The sequence below is a fragment of the Balaenoptera musculus genome, chromosome X (genome assembly GCF_009873245.2).
Source record: "Balaenoptera musculus isolate JJ_BM4_2016_0621 chromosome X, mBalMus1.pri.v3, whole genome shotgun sequence".
In the NCBI taxonomy this organism is placed as follows: domain Eukaryota; kingdom Metazoa; phylum Chordata; class Mammalia; order Artiodactyla; family Balaenopteridae; genus Balaenoptera; species Balaenoptera musculus.
The window spans coordinates 126,780,896-126,799,282 of NC_045806.1; the positions used below are offsets into that span (position 1 = coordinate 126,780,896).

The window sequence follows — 18,387 nt, forward strand, 5'->3', positions numbered from 1 at the left end:
TAGCTGCCTGGCTAGGCTGGCAGAGCAAGCCCCTCCTCATGCCATCAGATGCCCCCTCCCTGTGCCACCCCAGGTCAGAGGCTGCCAGCAGCGTGGTGAGGAAGACAGCTCCCCGGGAGCACTCCTACGTCCTGTCGGCGGCCAAGAAGAGTGCCAGGTGAGCTGCACAGCAGGAGACCCGTCAGGGCCTGGTCTCAGGCCGGCTCAGCCACCAACCCGCTCCCTGCTCTGGACCAGTTCCTTTCCCCTCAGGGCTCTGGTCTTCCTCTGGCTGGTGATGGGTGGGTTGAGAGGGCCCTCCTGACCACACCTTCTGGGACTCTCAGATCTACTTTCTGGAAACCTGAGAGGTCTGGCTGCTGCCATCAGGGTAGGCAAGGTGCTGGGAGTGATGTCACCTGTCTGCGGGTTCTGCCCAACTCGTCACCTTTCTGCCTTCTTCCAGCAGCCTTGCCCAGGAGACACAGGCCCCGTTCATCGCAAAGAGGTAAGTGTCGGCACAGGGAAGGTCTTCCATTGGCAGGGGTGGAGTGTGGGGAGAGCAGGCGCAGGGTGGGGTGCAGTCACCGTCCCTGAGTAGAGGGAGTCATGAGGGGCTGGTGGCTTCTGTTTGGAAGCCAAGGAAGCACGTGGGTGGCTGTGGTGGCACATAAGACCCTGGCAACCAAAGCTGCATAAGCAGGAGCCTGGCTGAGAGAACCCGGCCCCCGACCCAAGATGGAGCTTTAGTGTTTCCACGGCCTCTGGGGTTTTGCAGCAAAAGTAGCTACTGGGCTACAGAGAAGTTGTTCCTTTGCCCTCTTGCCCACCCTACCAGGGGTGGGCTGGACAGTGCCTTGGTAGGACGGATCATTGGGCTGGAGTCCAGAGGCTTGTCATTGGGAGCCCCTGCCTGACCAGGCCCTTGGAAGTGACCGTGACACTGGAGATGGGCCCTAAAGGGTGAACAGGGTTCAATGGGCCATGATCAGGATATCAAGACACTCCAGCTGAATGAGGGAAGGGTGGCACCATTAGTTGACAGGACGTCTTCTGGGAAAGGGGAGTATTTGGGGAGGACAGGGAAGAAACTTCTGGCCAGTTGAGAGTTAGGGGTATTCTGTTGGGTAGAGAGGGAAGACATCCATGACGAGGTGAGGACTGGAGACCAAGGAGGACTCGGCATGCCAAGTGTTCCAGGCAGAGGGCCCAGCTGTGCGAAGGCACGGAGGGGGGAGGACCAAAAAGGCTGCCTAGAATACAGCCGGCAGAGGGTGGTGGCAGCGTGATGTCTGCATGAGGCTCCTGGGACTGCGATATCAAAGTACCACAAACCGGCACTTTGTGGGAACTGGCACAAAGTCCAGGAACAGATTGTCTCCCGGTCCTGGAGGCTCCAAGTCTGAGACCGAGGTGTGGGCAGGCTTGGTTCCTTCTGGGAGCTGCGAGGGAGAAGGCATCTCGGGCCTCTCTCGGCATCTGCTCTTGCTGGCAGTCCTTGACTTGTAGACACATCACTCCTATCTCTGCCCCCATCATCACATGACCTTCTTTTCTCTGTGTGTCTGTGTCCAAATTTCCCTCTTATAAGGACAACAGTCATTGGATTTAGGGCTCACCCTACCCCGGTGTGACCTCATTGTAACTTGATGACAAATTGATTGCAAAGACTCTATTTCCAAATAAGATCACATTCCCAGGTTCCGGGAAGACATGAATTCTGGTGGGGTGCTATTCAACCCAGTGTTCTGTCCTTATCCCAAGCTGGAGTTGCTAAGCCATAAACACCACTGAAAGAAAGCATGTCCTTCAGGGGCAGCAAGCTCCAGGGCAGCTTCGCAGGCCAAAGGTGCCCTGAGGACAGCGGTGCATCTGTTTCTCTTCTTGCCCAAAGGGTTGAGGTGGTGGATGAGGACGGGCCTTCCAAGAAAAGCCAGGACCCACCTGCTCTGGCACGATCCCCTCCCGGCTCGAGCAGGTAATCAATTGCTCATCTCTGCCCAGGGCTGGTGACTGCCAGGTCACCTCCCTACAGGACCTCAGGGTCAGTGTCCCTGTATGCCCAGTGACAGGATGGGGCACAGAAATCAGTAAGGGCCTCTCTGGCTGGATGTCCTGGGGTTGAAAGGAGCAAAACAGCCTGGTCTCCTGGGAGAGAGTGCTTCAGTCTTGTCTGTTTAGTGCTTATCTGTGTCAACTTAACCCTTCCACCACCGAGTCCAGTGGCAGCCACAACATCCCGAGGAAAAGTACCAATTGTGGGATGTGAGAGGGTCTGTGGCCAGGGCACTAGCCGTGCTATTCTTAGGTTTGTTCAAGGCTCTCCTGTAAGTTGGTCAAGTTCAACCTGCGAATGCTGTCCTCCGCCTCCTTCTTTGCCAGTGCGGACGGGGGCAGAGCCAAACTGTCTGGGTGCCAAGAACTGGCTCTGGCCTGTGAGGCCATCAGATGGGAGGGTCTGGCAGCGGGGTGACAGGGCAGGGACAGGCTGAGCGTGGTGATCTCACTCCAGGTGGGGCTCTGATTTGCCCTGATTTCTGAGCCCCAGAGTGTCCGGGCAGATAATGGCTCTCTCTTGTCTGCAGGCAAAAGGCAATCAATACCTCCTTGTACTTTGAGCTGAATCATGCTAAGTCCTGCCGACAGTGCCACTGCCTCTGGGGCTGTTACAGGTCTTGGAATTGCCACTGCATGTCCTACACGCCCCTCCCCAACTCAAGCCCCACAACCATTTGTATGTGACCTCGGTCCTTGGGGCCACCTCTTCTGTGCCAGGAGGGAGACAGGACACCCTAAGAACTTTTGAACAAGTAGGAAAATTTGAGAGCTCTTCACGAGGTAGCATTGATGGGACATGGTGATTGATGGAATATGGGGGCTTAGTTTGCCAGAGCTGCTGTAACAAAGTACCACAAACTGGGTGACTCAAATAACCCAGTTATTGTCTCCCAGTTATGGAGGCTGCAAGTCCAAGCTCAAGGTGTTGGCAGGGTTTCTCCTAAGACCTCTCTCCTTGGCGTGTAGATGCCTGTCTTCTCCCTGCGTCTCTTCACAAGGTCTTGCACTGTGCGTCTGTGTCCTGACCTCCTCTTCTTATAAGGATATTAGTCATATTAGATTAGGGGCTACCCTACTCAAGAACGACCTCATCTTAATTATATCTGCAACGACCTTATTGCAAATAAGCTCACGTTCTGAGGTGCCGGGGATTAGGACTTAAATATATAAATTTTGGAGGGGACACAATTCAGCAAAAACAATGCACATCTCTGAATTCTCCTTAATTTCTCTTTTGAATAAAAAAAAAAGCAAGGTTGGTTTCAGATGCCTTCTGAAAGAACGTAGGAGGAGAAGTAGGTTGTGCTATATTATCATTTGAGAGGCATTTTAACATTTATTCCAGAAAGTTCCTTTGGATGTTTACTACCCATCACCTGGCTGTTATAGCAAGATGGCTGTCTGTCTTGCTCAGGCTGCCGTAACGAAGTCCCCCAAACTGGTGGCTCAGACAATGGAAATGTATTGTCTCACAGTTCTGGAGGCTGGTTTATGGCAAAGTAGGAAAGGAGAACTTCACAGCGTGGTCCCCAGGCCCCTCCCCAAGCGTGTCCCTGCCCCATCCCCCTTGGCTTGGGTCTGAAGGTCAGCTTCTCAGCCAACTAGGAGGGGCGCCCCTGTCTAGGCACCAAACCCTTTAGGGACTTCAGAGAGGAACAGAAGGAGTGCCACACAAGGATGCCCCGTCTTCCTCTGGACTCCTGACTTGCCTGGGTGCCTCAAAGGCTCCTCAGCACCAAGTGTACAAATTTGAGCTCCTGTCTCCACCATCAGCCCCCTCCCCTCCCCCCTCCACTGCTCACCTGTGGCAATGGCCCTCCCTCCATGCACCATGGGGCTGGTTTCTTGGGTTCATCTCATTTCCCCACCTTCCAAACTGAGCTCACTCAGATACCTTCTCTCAGAGAAACTGGCCTGTGTGAGAGCCCCGGGCCTGGCTGCTGGCCCCATCACAGCGCCGCTCAAGCTTTCTTGGCTCTCTGCCTCACCTGATCAAGGTGGGGCCTGGAGGCTGGGCCCCAGCATGCTGCCTGGCAGAGGGGCTGGGGAGCAGTGAGTAAGAGCACAGCTTCTGGCACAAGGCAAAACCCTGGCATTGCCCTGTACTGGCTGTGTGACCTTGAGCAAGTCACTTTACCTCTCTGTGCCCCAGTGTCCTCATGTGTAAAAGAGGGAGCAGTGATACGTACCTACAGAGGCTGTCCCAAGTACACATAAAGCCCTTTGCGCATTGCCTGGGTGCTGGTATGGTTGGGCGCTTCCTGATTTGCTGGGCCCTTCAACAAATGGAGAGACCAACGTCGGCACCTGCTGGTCTCAGAGGGAAATGCCGCTGTGGGCGCCTGAGAAGGAGCTACTGCCTCTGTGTGAATTTGCTGGGGCTTCCGTGACAAGGTAGCAGAAACTGGGTGGATTAAACAGCAGAAAGTTGTCCTTCCACAGCTCTAGAGGCCAGAAGTTAAATGAAGGAAGGTGTCAGCAGGGCTGTGTGCTCCTCCGAAGGCTCTGGGGTAGAATCGGTTCCAGGCCTTTCTCTCAGCTTCTGGTAGTGCAGTCAGCCCTTGGCGCCTCTTAGCTTGTAGATGCAGCCCTCCAACCTCTGCTTCTATCATCACGTGGCTGTCTTCCCTCTGTGTGTCTGTGTTCAAATGTCCCCTCTCTGTAAGACCCCTGGATGAGGTGCCATTTGAGCTGGGCCTTTAAGAAGAAATCGCTCAGGAGCAAGGCGTTGAGGGACAGGCGCCAGCTGGGGTCCCTATTTTCTCTCTGACATAGCTAGAAACGCCAGGGAGAAGGTATGCTTTACTCGCCTGTGACGTCCCCAAGTGGGACGTGTCCTTGCTCCCTGGCACCATGTGCTTTAGATGGGACAGAGTAGCGACAGCGGCCCGGGGCTTTCTGCTGTCTTCGTGGTTATCGTGGAGACAGGCGGAGATCAGAGCTACCTGCGTGCACCAGGCCCTCGCTGGTCTTTCATGTGCAGAGAGGCCCTGTCTCTGGCAGCGCTTCCATTTCCTCTGGTCATCTGCAGTGTCCAGGAGGGACACAGAGGCGCCGCCCACTGACCTGGCCCCCACGAGCTCCCAGTCTAGGTTGGAGCCAGATGCCACGGTCAACTCCAAGGTGACTGAGAGCAGCTGAGCCGTCTGGGCTCACTCAAATCGGGGACTACTCGGGCTACTCAAGTCCCTGCCCCCCCCCACCCCTCCTCCTCCTGGGACCCCGGAGTGTCCTTTCTAACGTGCCAGGCTGATCATCTCAAGACCCACCCCCCAATCCCCACTTCAAGCCCATCTTGTGGCTTCCCTTTGCCACACTCAATCTGGTCTCTGCTTTTAAGACCCCCGCCAGCTTCCACCTCCTCCCCTTATATGCCCCCAGTTGCCCGGGGCTGGCCTACTCCTCCATGGAGCTTTTCGGGTGCCTTTGGGGCTGGATTTGTGCACAGCCCATGCCACTCGGCCCTCATCCTGCCCCCTGCTGGGCTGGGGCTTCACCAAGGCAGACCTGTGGCTCACCCCCATCTGTAGCCCAGTGGCCAGGTGCAACAAAAGGAAAGAGTGAGTGGCTGTGATGTGGACCTGGGTAGATGTGGTTTGGAGTGAAGGGGAACCCCAGAAAGCCAGGGAGTTCTAGATTCTCTCCGGCCCTAGCCATCACCACGGCCCGATCCTGCTGGGTGTCAGGACCTGCAGTGGGGGCAAAAAATACACTGGAACTGGAGGGCTGTGTACAGTCACCCTCGGACCAGCCTCTGAGCGCAGGAACCCTCAAAGGGACCCTCTGAGGGCTGAGACTGTCTGATCCTCCCTGGTCTCAAGCTCACAGGCACCTTCTCTCCGACCTTCATCGCCTGAGTCTCCCACATGCCCCATTCCACTGGCTCTCACTCCAAATTCGGTCTGTAGGTTTCCTGGGCATCTTGTTCATCACCCGTTCCCATCAGCCCCTGAACTCACAAATAGCCACTTTGGATGCTGCAGTGCGGCCACGGGCAGGGCGCACCTCTGCAAGTGATTAGCAGCACCGTCTGAAGGGGGCTGGGGTCGAGGATGGGAGACTGGTGAGGGGGTCCTTCAATCCCTTTCCTCTGGGACGTGGAGGTCAGTGGCCCGAGCTCAGCCCAAAGAGGAGACAAGAGAGAAAAAACAAGGGGGAGGGGGGAAGGCAGTGGGTCTGGGTGTCCCACCGCACTAGCCAGGAGGCTCCTGAGAGAGGACACCCTTGGATCCCCAGCACAGATGGAGAAGCGGAGGCCTTTCTTACCACCGACTCTCTGACTCTCTCCTTTGGTCGCAGTGCAAGAGGCGAGGAGACTGCCCGCCTGCGGATCACGACACCCGGGGCGGGACTCCGCCTGGTGGCCCCAGACCTGGAAGAAACGAGGTGCAGGGCCTGCTGCTGCCGGGGCTTCTTACACACGGTTCTAGAGTTGGGGGCAGCAGGGTCAGGGTGCAAGTGATGAGGCCTGGGGGCTGGTTGATGGGAGACATGAGCCACCTGGGTTCTCTGCCCCCATCCCATTTCACTCCACAACTCCTGGGGAGCGAGCACTTGGTCCATGGGAGGCCAGACCCGGCCCTGGGGACCCAGTGGCGACCACCCCCCGCTGAAGTTGCTTACTGTCTGCCTGGTGGGGGAGGCAGACGCAGACACGAGTGAGATGCTGAGCGTGTGCCAGGAGCCCCTGGAGGTGATGGTTCACCCTGCTGGGCCCTGTGGATGGGATCTGGCTTTGCAGAGCCCCGTGAAGCCACTGAAGCAGCTGTGGCGGGGGGAGGCACCAGGAACAGGGCGGGGTCACTAGGTCAGCCTTGACAGTTCAAGGGACAGGGGAGGGGGTCGGGGGGGGCACAACCAGCAGGGAGCACGGCAGGCCCAGCCCCTGCCCCGAGGTAGGGGGCAGACAGTCAGGTAACATGCAGGCAGGGTTTGGGGGGGCTGGGAGCTGGGCCCCAGGGAAGCTTGGGTGGGGGCAAAGGGGGATGTGAGCAGGGAGGGGCCGCTTCTCCCCAGAGGGGCTCTGACTGCTGCTCATTTAGCTACTCACCCAGCTCACAGCAGTGAAGCCGACAGACTGGGACCCCACCTTGTGAAGCCAGAGTCTGGGGAGGGAGGCCAGGGCACAAGCCCAGGCTAATCCTTGGGGCAGTGGGAGCCCCGATCTCTGGGGCCCTTGACTGTCTGCATTGGCTCCTCCGTCTCTACACCCTCGCCGCAGTCGGGCACTGAGTCCTATCCATTCTAGTTTAGAGATATCTCTGTCCCTAGTGCCTTTCCCCTGGGGCCAGGCCTCCTTCCTCACTCGCTCCATCCCAGAATCTCCTCCATATTTCTACCTGTGTGCCATTTCTAAAGGGCAGCGGTGGTCCTATGCCAGTCCCTGGGGAAAAACCCTGCAGTGCCCCCTCCCCTTTAGGCTCTGCAGCCTGAACTCTCTACCTTGCCTGGTGGGGCTCATCCACCCCCTCCCCAGGCTCCCCTCATACACCCTTCCTCCCTGGGCCCTCCCCCCCCAGCCTCCCCCAGCCCCATTCGTCTGTGCAGACTGTAGGCTCTGCCGGGGATGCTCTTTCCCATCTGCATTTTTCAGTCTCAGCTCAGATGTCTCCCCTTTGTAGCACCTCCTTTGCTTGTGTTTCTTTCTGAGGCAGCTTCTGTGAGGGGCTTTCCGCGCTGAGCTCACACAGCGCTGTGTTCATCCCTCCACCAGAGTCTTCCACACGGAGTCACAGTTGTCCACTCACAGATGGCTCTGCCCCAAGGACTCCAAGCTCCTGGAGCGCTCAAGGCCTGGCTGGCCCAGAACAGGACTGCAGGAGCATTTATTGCTGGAATGACTGAGAATCACCCAGTGTGACAACGTCTTTAATAAGGCAACACTGGAAGCTGCTTCATTGGTTTCCCTAAGGTGACCAGTCCCTGAGAAACAGGGGCAAAATGACCCTGAGAGATGCAGGAGGAAGCCAGGCTGTCTCTCAGGAAGGTCTGTGCTGTGTGCCCCATAAGGCCTCCACAACCCATAAGGCCTCTGGCATTTTGTCTGGGAGTGACAAAGCTATAACAGCCCTTGGAGATCCTCTGGAGCACCCCTCCCCCACTTTCCAACAGGAAAGTCAAGTTGGAGAAAAGGAAGAAAGAGGGAAAGCTAGAATTCACTAAGCCCTGCCCTGTCCCAAACAGCCTAACACGTGTCCCCACGCAGGATGTAGATGCAATCACTATGTCCATTTTACAGATGAGGAAACTGAGACCATGAATGCTTAAGTAACTTCCTCAAAGCCACACGGCCAAGAGCAGGCAGATCCATGACTCCCACCCCACTGCCTGACTCCCCCCCTGTAGTGACTTATGGAGCAAAAAGCGCAGGGAGGGGGCAGGAAGGGGTGCTATAAATACTTAGTACTTTACAAATGACTATATGATGAGTTTATTTGTAGGCATCCAAATGCAAATTACCACGAGGCTTTTGAGGGTTTCTGGTTGAGCTTTGGGAGAGAGATCAGGGCTCAAGAGATTTCCATGCTCTATGCAGAGGGATGAGAGCAGAAATAATGGGGTTCAACGTCGATATTTACATGGGGTACAAAGTCAAGGGACTCGAGGAGAGAGGAGCCAGCAAACTGAGCACAGATAGTATCGTGGAGGTGGCAGCTGCCTGGTCATTCCCCTGAGGGCAGCTGGTGAGGGTGGTTCAGTTCTGGCCACGTTGAGGGTGAGGTGCCTGAGGGCCAGTCCCGGAAGCAGGGAGGGTACGGGTCAGAGCACAGAGGAGAGCTGGGAACAGGCAGACGTCACTGGCTTAAGAATGACAGTTGATGCCATGGGAGCAGACGAGGTGACCAAGGTAGGTGGCAGAGCATGCAGGTGGAGAGGGATGCCAGGAACACCAACATTTAAGCCAGTGACACAGAGTCATGATGGACGGACGGGGGAGAGAAGGCGGGAGTGGCCCACTGGGTCAGTGGTCCTGAATGGTGAGAGTGATGGCAGTGTCTCTGCTGGGTTTGACACCGTGAGGCTCCCTGATGACCTCAGAGACAATGGAGGGAGGTTGAATCAGGAGTTAGGATCAGTCTTACACCATAGAAGATTATAGTCTGGAACTCTGAAGTCAGACTGCTTGGGTTCAAATCTCAGCTTCTCCCCTTGTTACTTGTGGAACTCGGGGCAAGTCACTCCAGGCTCTCTGTGCCTCAGTTTGCTCATCTGGAAAGTGGGCATGGATAAGAACAGTGACCGTGTTGTGGGGTTGATGTGGAGAGCTAATGCATTCAGAGTCATGAGAATGGGGTCTGACCCTCAGTCAACAGCAGCTGTCAGTAGATTTTGATAATTTGCCAATCCTGCAATATCAGGATTTGCGCTCTTTGGAGAAAGCTGGCATTTGGGGATGGGGTAACTGCCCCCACCTAAGTATGGTTGGCTGATGGGTAGTTAACTTATGTTTCTTTCCACCATAGGTCTTCCCCAGGCTCCAAAGACAACGAAGCCCCCAACCCCAGAGAGCCCAAGAGAGACTTGACTGGTGAAAGGGCCTTCAAGGGCCTTGATGCAGACTCTGAAAGGTAACTCAGTGCAGGGACACGGAGCCCATGTGGCCCCCCCATCCAAGGTCAGTGGATGGAGCTGGGACCAGGACTGTCCCATTCTTCACTGTGTCCCCAGTGTCGGGGGCAGTGCAGGTCCTCAATGAATATCTGCCGAAAGAATGAATGAAGGAATGCATGAGGCCTGGAGAAGGGCAGGCCCCTGCCAAGATTCCTCAGGGAGCCAGCTGCAGAGGAGGACAAAACTCTAGGCCAGCAAGGCCGCCAAGCTGGAGGTTTCGGGAAGTCAGTGACCAAAGGATTCATGGACCCCAGCAGAGCATCTAACAGGGCCTTCCAGGGTGGCCTGTAGACGAAGGGAGACGTGGAGGGGGTGCAGGGATAGGAGGCAGAACGATAGCAGGGGATGCTGAGTCCAGAGGGGCTGGTTGTGCCCCAGCCATCCCGCAACCATCCCACTGACCTGTCCTTCAAGCCAGACCAGGGGAGCCTGGGTATGGTGAGCAGTCGCTCACAGTTGGGCACTTCCTGAACAGGAAGTAATGGATAAGAGCCCACAGCCTTGTCTACCTGCCATTGTCTTCTTAGTGCGCAGCCCTAGACCCTGTGGAGCCCCAGCACTGGAATGGGGGAAGGGGACCCAGGATTGTTTGGGGAGCCTTGTCTCTGCCCTGGGCTGTGTTGGTTTATTAGTGGCCCCAGATGCCTTGTCTCTTGTTCCATTGGTCATTGGCCCCCCATTGTGCCACCTTGCTCTGTTTCTTGGCTCCACCTTGCTCCCAGCCCATCAAGTTTGGAAAAAAGGCAGAAATATTGTTGATATCAGCTTGGCTTCAGTTGGAGCAGTGCAGGGTGGCAGCTGAAGGCCTGGGCTTCTGGTCCTTGAGGCCCACTCTCAGGACATATGAGTTAAATTAAATCAAAACCCAATCAGTCAGCAAATGTTTCTCTTCCCATAACAGATCAAGTGCACAGTCAAGTGACGGCAACGTAGGATCCAGACCCACGGGCTCCACACCTGAAGGCTTGGCTGGAGCAGACATCAGCTCTGGGAGAGGAGGGTGAGCTACCTGGGGGAGGCCCGTGGCCCCAAGTTGTTGATTCTCTCCTGTTCCTGGTCAAGTCGCCACAGCTGCTTGGGCTGCTGGGGGCGGGGCCCTGGTCATTTCCCATAGTCCCGTCTACTGCTTCTCCCATCTCCAGCACTCCCGCCGCCGCCACATCCTTTGTCCCCGGACTTCCCACTTCTGAGATTTACCTCTGCTTCAATCTTGCTCCTTCTCCTACCCTCTTCCACTGGCTCTCAGGCTCCTCCCAAGTAGGCATAAGGGCGGGCCTGGGCGGGTAGGATGAACGTGTGGAGAAGGAGGGAATGATGGCTGAATCGCTGCCTTCCTGCTTCTTGGCTGAGCTGGAAGGAGGTCCCGCATCCCTCCCAGAAGCCCCAGAGCCTCCTCCACCTTCCTCCTCTGGCCAGCTCTGCCCTCAAGTTCAGTGAGCGGAAAAGCAGTGGCCCCAATGAGACAAAGTAGGAGACAAGCGTGTCTAGCTGGGCTCTGACTTCTTGGACCTGGGTGGAGTCAGGGGCCATTTTCTCAGGTGATTTGGGGAGTGGCAAGGTCCCACTTGTCCCCAGGTGGTTCCAAACCAAGCATGACTCATCCTTGGGGACAAAGGTTAGGTGTACAGATGTTGGCACAGATAGTTCAGCTCCAAGCTGTTCTAGAGCCCTTATGGTTCAGAACAGATGGCCAGAGAGGAATGGTGAAGCCGGTGTCTACAGAGAGCCACCAAGGCACGCTGCCAGCCGGCACCCCTGCCCTACAGCAGTCTGGCCAAGGAGGGAATCTCCGCTTTCCCAACTGGCCCTCTCAGCTGCCTCTACTTGCCCAAGCCCACCGGGAGCCTCTTGCCCTGACTAACTTTACTAGTTTGCAACTGATGCCTGGACCGCCAAGGCCTGACTTCCAAATCAGTAGCACAAGCCAACATGGGAAGAGGATGACAGGCCCCAGCGTCTGCCCACTGTGCCTCAGCCGGTGCCAGGAAACGCCACGGGTCCGGGGCCTCGGTTCTCTGAGCTCCTGCTAGTGGGGAGGACTGTGCAAGAGCCCGACACGCGCAGCCTACATCACGGTGCTGGCCAGCACGGTCCTGCAGGTTGACTCCATTCTCTGGTCCAACATGACTGGGCTTGGTTCTTGACTGCTTCGTCTTCGAATATTCATCCAGAACATCCTTCTTGCCTATGTCCCCCTCGCGAAATGAAGTCTTTGCTTTCTGCTTTCAGTTTCCTTAAAATGAAGCCAAAGCTCATATTAAGTTGCAAAATTATCTGAATATCTTCTAGACTTTTATGACTTTTAACAGTCTTTTACATTGTCTCTTCTATAGACAATGATTTTTAAGAGACTTGCTTTTATGGTCTTTGCAAAGAAAAGGTTGTTTGTCATGAAAAAAACACCCACTCTCCTTTTCCATTCATTTTTTAAAAAATTATTTATTTTTGGCTGTGTTGGGTCTTCGTTTCTGTGCGAGGGCTCTCTAGTTGCGGCGAGCAGGGGCCACTCTTCATCGCGGTGCGCGGGCCTCTCACTATCGCAGCCTCTCTTGTTGCGGAGCACAGGCTCCAGATGCGCAGGCTCAGCAGCTGTGGCTCACGGGCCCAGTTGCTCCACGGCATGTGGGATCTTCACAGACCAGGGCTCGAACCCCTGTCCCCTGCATTGGCAGGCGGATTCTCAACCACTGCGCCACCAGGGAAGCCCTTCCATTCATTTTTATGAGTTTACTTAATAATTGAATTCAGTGATTATGGTTGCAAGTACAACTGGCGTAAGTGGGTGTGGAAACAAACATGAGGAACTCTTAGCATGCTACTCAAGTGGAGGGTGCAGGCTCGCACAGGTAACTGCTCGGCATGCTGTGAGTCACAGAGAGACATAGAACTCAGCCTATACCTGGGAAGGCTGCATAAGACAGCACCCACTGAATCTGTATCAAGTTGATGGGCACAGACGGACTGCAAAGGGTTGCTGCTCCTACAAATGGCCACAGGGCCCAGTAATAATCACAGGAGAACTTTAGCACATGTTGGGGCCCAGGCATTTTTCTAAGTACTTGGCATCTATTGACTCATTTACTCTTCTCAGAAAATGTATGAGGCATACACAGTTGTCACCCCATTTCACTGATGATCCAACTGAGGCCCAAAGAGGTCAGTTGATGTGCCCAAGGTCACACAGCCAGAAGCTTAATAAAGCTGTGATTTGAAACAGAGTCATGTGCCCCCCCCAGGGAGTGTGCCCTTCACCACGAGGCCACGCTGTCCTGGTGTCAGTCAGCTGTAGGATGTGAGTGAGTACTGTGCTCCAAGCATCCATCTGAGGAACTCCTTAGTGCCCATCATCTGTTGGGAACAGAAGCCACCCTCTCGGGGGGAGCAGACATAAAGACGCAAAGTCCTGAACCAAGACCGGGCTTGGCCTCCTTCCACAGGCTGTCCTCACCTGCTGTCTTTACCCCTCTCCTGGATGATCAGGAGGTGCCCAGTGCCAACTCACAGCCTCATAAGCCTGGACCAGCAGCCACCAGGTAAGGGTGGGGCAACTGCCCAATGACCAATCCCATTGCCAGACGGCCTTAGGGTTCATCCTCACGTCCAGCACCCCAGGGTCCCCCTTGAACCTCTCAGCTCCATGCCTTCTTCACATCAGGTGATCACTGCAGGACAGAGAAGGCTGGGAGGTGAACCCACCCACCGGGGGCAGTGCAGGAGTGGGTACAGGTGATAAGTCAGGGGACCCAAGCTGAGGTGGCAGAGAAGAGGGCATTGAGAAGTGTAGCTTGGGAAGAGACCCTGCTAGGAGAAGTCAGTGGGAAGAATCCCAGGGACAGCCAGCCAGCAGTAGAGGGCTCAGTCCCAGGGAGCATGTGGAGGTGGCTAGGGAGGTGCAAAGGTGCAATGGGAAGAGGTTGTGCATTCCCACGCTGCAGGCTTCTGCCCTGTTTCATCTACCAACCCACCAGTGGGAAGTGGCCATTTTGCTGTGGGTGTGTGCAACATTTAGTAAGGAACGATCGTTCTAGATTCCCACAGAGCCCTGGGAGGTGTAGGTCATGCAAGGATGCTGGAACCCCAAACTAGGAGGACACTTCCCCAGGAATTCCAAGCCGGTCACGGCCAGATGTAGGTCCTCCTTTCCTGTGAGAATGCAGCTGGGAAGGGGAAGACCTGGGCCCCAGGTCTCCTTTGGTCTGAGGCTTCAGAAGGTCTGTGTGTTTCCTCCTTCAGCTCTGGTGCCACTTCTGCCTCTGCTGTCCTGGCTAACAGGAAGAGCAACAGCCCAGCACACCTGGAGGACATGGAGACGGACCCAAAGGGGTAAGGCATCAGCCAACAGCGCTGAGCTTGTGCGGTGGAGAGAGGCGACTCAAGTGTACATTAGCCTTTGGCTGGGAAGGTGAGGCCAGTGAGCTGGCCCAAGGGACGTGGCGAGGGCTGAAGCCCCAGCTGGAAACCTCTGGCCTCCTCCAGGAAGTCCTCCATAGTCAGGAATTCACCCACTCTGTCAGTCAGCAACCACTTGGAAGGCACCTGCTCTGTGCTGGAGACTGGAGCACACAGACAAATCGGACAGGGCTAATGGGGGGCAAAACCTGGTCCAGACTGGAACAGGGGAAGGGGGCCCCAGGACAGCCTCATGGGAGAGGTGACTTTTGAGCTGAATCTTGAAAGGTGAGTAGGAGTCCTCCAAGCAAAGGGTACAGGATGTACAAAGGACTCCAAATAACCTGGTGTTTACTGGCGTGGCACATGAGGTTTGTCAAGGTAGGCAGGGGCTGATTGGCCTTTTGTATCAGATATCGTTAATAATCACAGCAGCTACTTCACTTTGGGGCACCTACTGTGTGCACAGGCCTGTACTCAGTGTCTCATACGGCCCTCCCCACAATCATGTGAGCTTTGTGCCTAACTATAATGAATAACAAAGGACTGGAAGTCAGGTCTCTGTGACTCCTGGGAAGAACAGTGCTTTGAAAGAAATAGCCGGGGTGCTAAGATAGAGAGTAATGGTGGTGAGGAGGGTACTACTTAGATGAGTGGAGGAACGAACAACTCTAGGAAAGCAAGGAGTAAAGACCTGCAGATAGGGAAACACAAACTTAAAACCCTGCTTTGGGAACACGCTTAGCAGGTTCCAAAGCATAAAGTAGCCTACCCGGTGAGGGGGACCATAGATGGAACCGTGCCCTGCTAAGCCATGAGAGGGAGATTGGATCTTCTTTCAAGTTTTAAGCCAGAGAGGAACACGGTCTGATTTAGGTGTTTAAAAAGTGAGTGAATTTTTGCAATTTCACACCACATTACAGCTACTTTTTTACATTTGTCACCCCTACATAAACTGATGCTGGGGGTGGGGTGGGTAACGGATCTCTAAGGTATGAGGCCCTATTATGTGACTTTTTTGTTTCAAATTGCCCTGACAATTAACAGAGTGAAAACAAAAACTGACACCTATAGTGCGCTCTGCCACGTGCTTTACTCTTGCCAGCAACCCTGTGAAATGGATAAGATGGGGAAACTGAGGCATAGAAAGGTTACCTGACTTGTCAAGGGATTCCAAATGGCAGAGCTGAGTCGCAACTGAAGAGGCTCTAAGAAAAACCCCAGGAAAAACTTTGAAAAGCTAGTTTATGAACTCTGTTCTTTGCAGCCTATTCTCAAGACCCAGAACCAGTAACTGTCAGATGGTTAATGTGTACAGCATGCCATCTGCACAATCGCATGTAATATTCCCCAAACCCGGGGAAGGATCTGGCTTCTTATTATGCAATTTGACAGTGGAGGAAACGGAGGGCTCCTATGAAGAGCAAAGCTAGAAATAGAGCTCAGATCTGGTAACTGTAGAGCCCAGGCTTACAACTAATTTTCTCTGATTAAAAGTTTGCAAAATCAAAACAAACTTTCTTGATCAGTGTTTCACAACTCTGGCTGCACTTGATAATCACCTGAGAAGTGGTTTGTTTTTTTTTTTAAAGTATCCTGTGACCCACGCGGAGAGATTTAGATTCAATTGTTCTAGGGTAGTGGTTCTGAAACAGGGGCATCTCCCCCACCTCCAATCCCCCAAGAGTCACTTGGCAATGTCTGAAAACACTGTTGATTGCCACAACTGGGAAGAGGGTACTACTGGCAAATGGTGGAGACCAGGGATGCTGCCCAACGTCCTACAGTGCAGAGGACAGCTCCCACCACAGTTATCGAGTCCAAAATGTCAATAATGGTGAGGCTGACAAACTCTGTCCTAGAGCTGTCACGATGTCATGGGAGGCCAGGAGATTCTACAATGGGAAGAAAAAAAGGCGGACAGAGTCGCCACCTGCTCTGCAGGGAACTGCGCAGCCGGCACAGAACGTGTACGCCTGCGCACGCGCGCCGGCACAGAACGTATGCGCCTGCGCACACGCGCCGGCACGCAACGTGTGTGCCTGCACGTGCGTGCCCCGGGAGGGTGTGCCTTTGCGTTCGGCGAGTGTGCGCCTGCGCGCACCGCCATTTTCTGCAGTCCCGAGCTTGTGTCCGGTGCCTATCGGGAAACGCGACCGTCCACACAGCGAAATGGCTACCGTGGGCGTGAGCGGCCTCGGCGGCGCTTCTCCCGCGGTCGTGCCCGCGCCTGCCGCTAGATGGCGCGCGAGGATCACACTTGGGCCGGGCTGCCCTTCCCCCGTGGCCTGGAGGACATGGGTGGTTCCACCGTCCTCGGGGCTGAAGCAGCCCCCCCGACCACGTGTGCACCCTCGCCGCAGTGCCGGCGGAGGCGGGAGAGAGGAAGGGAGCTGGGTGCCCGCAAGGAGTCAAAGGGGCCGTTTGGCGGGGTGCCCTGGTGTCGGCGGTATCTGGGCACTGGGCGCTGGTCTTCAGAGCTGGCTGGGGCCGGGAGCTGTGGACACGCGGGGAGGGCGGCTCGACCCTCCAACCACGAGGGCCCGCGGGCGGAGATGCCTGCTCTGGGCGCTGGGGCTCCGTGGGGAAGCGGCTTGTTCCTAAGCGGCGGGGGAAGGAGGGGAGTGGGGTGGGCAGGGACCTCCTGCAGAGCGGTGGAGCTGTCCCAAACTTGAGGAGCTCTACCCTACTCTAACTTGGTTTGCTTCATCACAATACAGGTACAGGAAGAGGTGGTAGAGTATAGTGAGCACGGACTCCTGTGCCTGGGCTCAAACCTAAGCTCTGTCAGTTACTTGCTCTGCGGTTTTGGGTATCGTACTCATCTATGTGCTTCAGTTTCCTTACTTGTAGAATAGTGGCCGTAATAGATCCTACCACGCAGGGTTGTTGTGAGGGTTAAATGCGTTTGCATGTAGGACATTTCCTGGCACAGAGTACTACGTAAATGTTGGATTCTCCTTTTATAAGAAGTTACAGCCAAATAAACCAGTCCCAGAGGACTATCTCTTTCCACCAGAACTATTTAAGGACACTCAGAAAGGTGGCCTCTGGTCCCCTTTACCAGCCGTATTGGCCTGACTTCATTTAATAAGATAGATAAGCTCACCTTCTCCCCACTAAATTTGTGTTATTAGACTTTACATCTAAAGCATATGCTGTTTTCCTCTGTGTTGCAAGTCTGGGCTTTTCAGGTTTATGTTCTCTCTGCATTAGGAACAGGTGAACTTTAACCACACTTGTTCACCGTGGACAACTGCTGTCAACCATTGGAGGAGTGTAATGGAGGTAGCACAAGAGTCGAAGGGGCTGTTTTCTTCCACGTAGAGAGTGTGATTGTGTCCAGGCTTCTGGATGTTTGATCTGGTTACAGCCAGAAGTATTACCTTCCCTATCTCTAAACACTTGACTTCCAGGCAATTCATTAGGGGCCTGGAAGACCTCTGGGTTGTTACATTGCTCAGCAAGACTTCCTGTGACTGTTTTACTAAGATTTCCTTTTTATGGATTAGGTGGGTTATACCGCCTATGATTGTAGTGACTCTGCTCTGAGGCCTAGGGTGAAGGAGCCTTATTCATCCACTTGGCCCTGTGTCACAGTGGACATCCAAATTGCTCTTTGCTGAGAATCCTGGCTTTATTCACAAACTTGGTGAGGATAACTTCTATTACCGTAATTCTATAGGGGATAGGGGTTTGTACAGGACTCCGATTAAGTCCATGGTAAAGCTAGCTCAGGGCTTCCAGAGTCGGGAAACAAACTCTTTAGGCCTTCTTGGTTTGCCTTTAGCTCAAGCCTGTATGTCACAGGCAGAGGTGGGGCGGGTGTGTCAGGGCATTCTGCTGGCACTATCTGAGGAGAGCATACTGTCCAGAAGGTATGAGCTCCACTCCCCTTGTTATTCCAGATTGAAGGCAGCGAGCCTGCCTGCCTACTATGGGATTAACTTCCATGAATAGAGTCCCAGGGCTGGAGGTAGCTGGTGGTGTGGTCTTCTCGTCCTAAGATAGCCCCACCATCCGGAGGCAGGCTGCTAATTTGGGGAGGCTTGAGTTCGGGATGGGCCAGGATCAAGGTGATGGTGAACGAGATATTCATCTTTTGGAATGCTAGGCTCATGTTCTCAATAATCTCACTCAGTCTTGGCCCCGGCCAGTGTACATGTGACATCTTTGGTGCTTGAGGCCACCAGGCAGCAGCACCATCACACGGGATGTGGAGGAGGCACCGGCACTGAGAACAAGGCCCTCCGAAGCACCTCAGGATGGGGATGGTGATGGGAGGGATGTGCAAGGGTAGCCGTGATGTGAGGCTAGGACGGAAGGAAGGTCTCCCAAAGAGCTTGATGC

At 54.8% G+C, this 18,387-nt stretch overlaps 1 protein-coding gene across 5 annotated transcripts in view; it reads left to right on the top strand.

Moving 5' to 3' along the window:
- ZNF185 (zinc finger protein 185 with LIM domain) overlaps nucleotides 1-18,387 on the top strand; it is a 58,213-nt gene that overhangs the window by 19,120 nt on the left and 20,706 nt on the right. For 2 of the 5 annotated variants that reach the window (XM_036839993.1, XM_036839996.1), the window contains exons 9-16: nucleotides 74-157; nucleotides 446-487; nucleotides 1,874-1,957; nucleotides 6,331-6,423; nucleotides 9,501-9,605; nucleotides 10,550-10,648; nucleotides 13,086-13,181; nucleotides 13,882-13,971. In XM_036839993.1, coding sequence (XP_036695888.1) covers nucleotides 74-157; nucleotides 446-487; nucleotides 1,874-1,957; nucleotides 6,331-6,423; nucleotides 9,501-9,605; nucleotides 10,550-10,648; nucleotides 13,086-13,181; nucleotides 13,882-13,971 — 693 coding nt within the window. The remainder of the gene's footprint in view (nucleotides 1-73; nucleotides 158-445; nucleotides 488-1,873; nucleotides 1,958-6,330; nucleotides 6,424-9,500; nucleotides 9,606-10,549; nucleotides 10,649-13,085; nucleotides 13,182-13,881; nucleotides 13,972-18,387) is intronic. The other 3 variants (XM_036839995.1, XM_036839997.1, XM_036839998.1) reach the window with 3 other exon arrangements.